Source organism: Engraulis encrasicolus, chromosome 10 (genome assembly GCF_034702125.1).
Source record: "Engraulis encrasicolus isolate BLACKSEA-1 chromosome 10, IST_EnEncr_1.0, whole genome shotgun sequence".
Taxonomy (NCBI): domain Eukaryota; kingdom Metazoa; phylum Chordata; class Actinopteri; order Clupeiformes; family Engraulidae; genus Engraulis; species Engraulis encrasicolus.
Window position 1 is genome coordinate 32,657,199 of NC_085866.1, and position 5,985 is coordinate 32,663,183.

General features: G+C 43.0%; 1 protein-coding gene across 1 annotated transcript; it reads right to left on the reverse strand.

Moving 5' to 3' along the window:
* Positions 1-396: 396 nt before the first annotated feature.
* rnf114 (ring finger protein 114) lies at positions 397-5,557 on the reverse strand. The gene is made up of 6 exons (XM_063208660.1): positions 5,386-5,557; positions 4,320-4,470; positions 2,787-2,893; positions 2,345-2,459; positions 1,429-1,536; positions 397-850 (listed from the first exon to the last, which is right to left on the reverse strand). Exons 1-6 carry the CDS (start codon positions 5,520-5,522, stop codon positions 785-787), a joined length of 684 nt encoding a protein of 227 aa, XP_063064730.1. The 5' UTR covers positions 5,523-5,557; the 3' UTR covers positions 397-784.
* Positions 5,558-5,985: the final 428 nt, after the last annotated feature.

Consider the following 5,985-nt stretch of genomic DNA (forward strand, 5'->3'; position numbering starts at 1 on the left):
ATAGTGATAGCGAGAGAGAGAGAGAGAGAGAGAGAGAGAGAGAGAGAGAGAGAGAGAGAGAGAGAGAGAGAGAGAGAGAGAAGCAGGGTCTTCATTAGCTCTGCTTATTACAGGGTCTACATTTTGTTAACAGAGTTTAACATGCCGTTAGCAGCGATTGCCAGCTAAAGACTGCCACCTAGTGGATACACTCTACAACAACTTCAGAGATTACAGGTAGAGCGCGTTCCCATTTTGCTTTGCATCATTACTACCTTATCGCCCTCCACTTCCTTATTATATTAATGTTAAACTCAGGTCAAGTCTTTAGGATACGTTATCAGCACGTCACTTTGGAAGCTCATACATCACTGTGATAAATATGACAGGTGAAATATGATAACAACAAAAATCCCTCTGTTTAGTAGTTTACTCAAGATATTCCTACAATAGTTTTAATAAAACAATGATAGATTTTTTTAATTATTATTTTAACTTTTTCAAAAAAGAATCTCCAACATATACTAAATACTCTATATGACTCCATTTACAATTTACTAATTTGAGTATACCGCTCAGCGCCAGGTGTTTTGGATTACGATTAGGGGACACACATTATATCCGTCCAATGGAGCGAGTGGAAGGTGCAGTGTATTTTTTTTTTTGGATGGTCATGGGATGTGGGGATAGGCACACGCTTGGTTATTATGTTTGACACGAGGTACCACAGCAATCTTCTTCTCCTGCTTCTGCTCCTCTTATGGCGATGGCTCCTCTTGCGTCCTTCACAGACAGAGGGAGTGTCTCAATGGTCCATCAGAGAACGCTGCAGAGCCTCCTGGATCATTACACTTTCATCTGTGGAGTAATCCTGCAGAGAATAGAGAAACAGAAAGAAAGGTGGAGGGGAACGAGATGGAGGGAGTGGATGGGGTACCAAATGGGAAACCGAAGGGGAGAGAGAGAGAGAGAGAGAGAGAGAGAGAGAGAGAGAGAGAGAGAGAGAGAGAGAGAGAGAGAGAGAGAGAGAGATGAAAAAAAAGAAAGAAAGGAAAGGAAGTGAAAATGACAGGGGGAGCAAGAGAAGGAAACGGGGTGGGGGGTGAGAAGGATTAAAGCCCAGGAAATGTGGAGGAAAATTGAGATAATATGGGCGCAAATTGGGGCGGACATGCTGAATAGGGGAAGCCATTTTACATGTGCCACCATGCCACACGGTCAAGGACAGTTCAACACGATCTCAGTAGCCAGAGGCTATTCATCTGAAACGCCTGACTTGGTACCTACGATGAAACCGAAGAGCCTGCCCCACAGTGACAGGAAGGAACAACGGCCAAGGACAAGGTAAAAAGAGGACACGCACACTCCCCCCCCACCTCTCTCCCTCTCCCTCTCTCACACACACACAGATGCGCACGCACACACACACACACACACACACACACTCACCACAAAGGTGTCATAGGAGAACTTGTGCCTGATCTTCAGATGCTGCAAGAAGTCTGCACTCCTGTAGTTGGGGTCTCCCCAGGGCATGGAGGCACAGATCGGGCACACCTGCACAGGCACGGAGGACAAAAGACAGAAGAAGAAAGAATGAGCAGAATAAAAGACAGGCAAAAAAAGGGAACAAAAGATGAGGAAAAGAGAGAAGCAAGTAATGGAAAAAGCAAGAGGGAGTGCAGAGGGCAGTAAAGGACAAGTATGAGTCACACTTATGGAAGATGAATAGTGCGAAGCAGTTTTATGCTCCGATATGTCCGTAGATAGCAGACAAACAAGTTACACATCTACCACAGACCAATAAAAAAGAAGTCTGAGGGGGTAAAATAAAGAGATGATTGCACTTGTTTCAATGGAAACATTAAAATGGGAAATGAAGAGAAAGAGTGAGAAACAGAAGATAAATATGAATGGCAGAAAAAGGGAGATCAGGAGGAGTAGTGTTGTGAGTGAGTGAGTGAGTGAGTGAGTGAGTGAGTGAGTGAGTGAGTGAGTGAGTGAGTGAGTGAGTGAGTGAGTGAGTGAGTGAGTGAGTGAGTGAGTGAGTGAGTGAGTGAGTGAGGAAGCTCATGATGAAGCACAGTAGTCCTTTCCCAGGGGGTTCTGAAGTTTTTGACACCGCTGGCAGGACCAGCCGTAAATTTTTGCTGGCCAAGTTTCAGAGCAGCCAGCCAGCCAGCCAGCCAGCCTGCAGTGTGGAGTCTCGTCCCATCACAGCCCTTACTATTACCCGCCGCTTCTAAATTAGACTGCTCAAAGTCGGTCTACTGTTCTGCCCCACAGACAAGACAAAGAAAGAAAAGACTGCACAGAGAGGCAGAAATCAGATTAATGAGTGCTGCTGTGCCTGAATCCTGCTCACCACTTGGCGTGGGTCTCTGGCATGGTGCGATGTGCAGTGCTCCATGAGCCCGTCCTGGTCCAGGTTTGGGGAGTCGCAGTACGGGCAGGCAAACGTGTAGCGGTTTGGCAGAGGGCTGAGGAAAGACATATTTGAGACATGAGCGGGAGACAGATACAAAGACCGGGAGAGACTATTGAGCTACAATATCACTCACAAATGCTAAACAAATGGTATCTGAAATATCATGCTCAATCGCAGTGCTACAAATACAGCATAAACGTTCAAATTAAACAAATATACACCTCTGAGAGAGAGAGAGACAGACAGAGAGAGAGACAGAGAGACAGAGAGAGAGAGAGAGAGAGAGAGAGAGAGAGAGAGAGAGAGAGAGAGAGAGAGACTGTTGCCGTCACTTTAGACATACTGTACTCGGGGTGGCACTGACAGTAAGGTGGCTGACCTTATTACAGGCGGCTGGGTCTGGGCCGAGCTCTTTACTCCTTCCTCAATGTACTCTTGGTATTTAGAGCAAGAGGCAGTGTGACTTCGCATTTGGGCCAACGGCACCTGCCAACCAACCACACGCACACACGCAAGCATGCACACATGCACGCACGCACACGCGCACACACACACACAAACACACACACACACACACAAGGTAGATTGTAAGCAAAGTGGACAACAAACTGGAAGTCCAGATGTGCAAAATGTGCACCTTTCCAATTACATATTTCAGATGAGCATTATACCAAAATCATATATAGTGGCCATAATTCAATACTGAGGTAAAGGTCACATATGCACGAGTGGATTAATGACTGGGGCCCAAAAGTCCCAAGGGACCAAAGAAGCTGAACCCCCACTCTCTTCCTCCAGGGGCCCAATGAACCTGGTGCCGTAGTGTAAGTATGTTGGATGGGGTATGGGCATGTTTCTATCATTATCACCATTAGCATAATCTCTGTTCCTTAAATGCATTCGATATGAGGGTGGGAGACGTGACGCCTTGTTTTTTCGTAACATTGGTTAAAAACCTACAAAACTGTTATTTTCCTTTAAAAAACAAATGTCAATGAAAGAAGATGTGGTACATTATGTTTCATATTAGTCTTAGATGAGAAGAAACATTTTTGTTAAGATTTATGTAAAGGTTTATACAGTATGTCAAATTTCCTGCGGTGTGACTGTAACATTAATGAAACAATATATAATAATATATATATAAATTAACCAACAACATTTTGAATAATGTATGAAGCATTTGGCATGATTGCATAAATCTTAACTTTAGATTAAGATATGTGAATGTGGAAAAAACTCAAGACAGTAATATTAAGTACAAGTTCAATTTCGTAACACAAATTGCGTCCTGTGGGGTGACATGTATGTCAATGTTTGTGAATGGGCAGCTGCAAGGCCAACTACAAGGGTCTTAAAGACTGGCTCCTAACCAGTCAGTACCTCAGTTATTGGAGAGTGCTGTAGAAGTTTAAGGTGACTCTTAACCTCTTAATATGTCTTCATATTGCAATCTTTCTGTCACGCAATGCTTAGGTTCATTTTATGGTGTCCTGTGGTGTGACTGCTCTTATAGGAGGGGAAAAAAAGTGTTTTATTAATGAAAACACATATTAAGATTAAACACAATATCATTATCAAGTTAGCATGAGCTCAGATGTCAGTCATGTATACAAAAGGATTAAAATGGCCATAATGCAGTGAATTCCCTGTGGTGTGACTCCATTTTCCTGCGGTGTGACATGCCTATGCTATGTGTTGATGCAGGACACATTTTCCCAAAAATGGCAAAAATAAGGTGAAATTCCACAGACCACTAAGTGCTTTATTTTTTTCTATTTTTGTCCAATTTTTATCCATCATTTTTTTCAGGAATTTGAAAAACTTTTTTTTTTGCGTTACGCCCTTAAACGTCAACCACCCATGAATGACTGACAAGTCATAAACATTTCAATGATGAACAGATGCACACCTCTATGCCACAGCCCTTGCAAGGACCGGCAGATGCATGAATGACCGCATCCAGGTCGCTGGCTTTGCTCCACTTCTCGAGCCCTGATCGACACACTGCACAGACAGGCTTCTGAGGCCGGAGACACTCCTGAAGACAGCTCATGCAAAACCTGGATGTGACAGAGCAGGACATATACAGTAGCTTGAACCTTTGAGGACATGCCAAATTAACATTGAAGACAGAGGAGAAGAGAAAGAAGCGAGACCAGACACTTTTACATTTCTATAGAGCTAACTGATATACACTGCCATGCAAAGGCAAAGTGTAGTAACTACACCAACATTGAAGCTGAGAAAAATGCCTTCAATGCCTTGGTATTAGTTTGGATACCTAAGTTACTTGACATAGGAATATCTCTGAAACACACAAATACATTTGGACCATAAGGCTTTGACACAAGATAAAGGATGTGAAGAGCTTTTTCTGGCTAAACTCAATTTTGACCAAATATTATGTAGTCTGTCGTGACAGGTGGTGGCAGAAGCTGCACTTGAAGCTGTTCTGCAATGCAAAACCAATCAACGCTGACTTTAAAATACAATAACTGACAGCAAGAAAAATATTTGTAAAGGCACATAGCACATAGTTCTCTCTTGTCATGTTGTGTAGCAAATGCAGTTGGAAATGCAAACCTCAGTCAGAGCACTTCCTGATACTACAAACAAGGGACAGGGCCGTGGGATTTGTGGTACTTCAACGCATCTCACTCAAAGACACTAAATATAGTAAGGCTGTATTGGACAGCATTTCCCAGAAGCCCTGTGAGCTGCCGTGGTACGGTGTAAACAAAACTGAAAGTAAATCCTGAAACGCATTTCCAGTAAACTACACAAATAACACGTTTCAAAGCATGTGTAGTTGAAAGCATGACATTCGTATTGCTGACTACAATGCCTTTGCATTCAAATGTCCAGTTGGACGTTAATGCACGAAGCAAAGCGCGAGAAATTCTGACTCCTTCGATCTGATATCTCGAATCGAAAGGCTTAGCAGCGACTCGGTTTTACACAGCATTCATACTCACGTATGGCCACACTGTGTTTTAACAGGACTGTCGAAGATTTCAAGGCAGACAGGGCAAAGAAATTCCGTTAAATCTCTGTCCCCACCGAGTGTGTTTATTTTTTGCTGCCCAGCACCAAGGCTACCTAGCATCGCCATTTCTTCTTCTGTGTTGTCTTCCGCTCCGAACTGTCCCAGCTTACACGTCACAATGGAATCTAACGAGAGGAGGAGCGAAGTCTCGGTATAATATTTTTAAGCAACATAATTTATGATAACTCACAACTTTCCTCCCTCGTAATATTAGGCCTACAGTATGTGCCATATGTAGAGCACATTACCATGCGGAGTTTGCCCACCACAATCTTACCCTTTTTTGTCTTGAAGTTGAAATGCAGTATAGTCTTAGTTCAAAATATATCCCTAATATAAAGTCCATTTTCTTTCAACGTTATCTGTCAACGTGTTGTTGATATTGATCCTTGTACAGAATCCATATCTGTTTCTCACCCGAATAATGCAAGTTATTTTTAGGGCCATCTGTGTTTCAGGCTTAGTACTACTCATATGCATGGGAGCTGTTCTTTTGAATGAAATGACTTGCACTAAGCGCTCTAGAACT

Coding starts and splice junctions, on each gene's coding strand:
- rnf114 (XM_063208660.1), bottom strand. CDS start 5,522: ATGGCGATGCTAGGTAGCCTTGGTGCTGGGCAGCAAAAAATAAACACA. Junction 4,471..5,385: donor AAAACACAGTGTGGCCATAC/GTGAGTATGAAT, acceptor TGTCACATCCAG/GTTTTGCATGAGCTGTCTTC. Junction 851..1,428: donor TCTCCTATGACACCTTTGTG/GTGAGTGTGTGT, acceptor TATTCTCTGCAG/GATTACTCCACAGATGAAAG.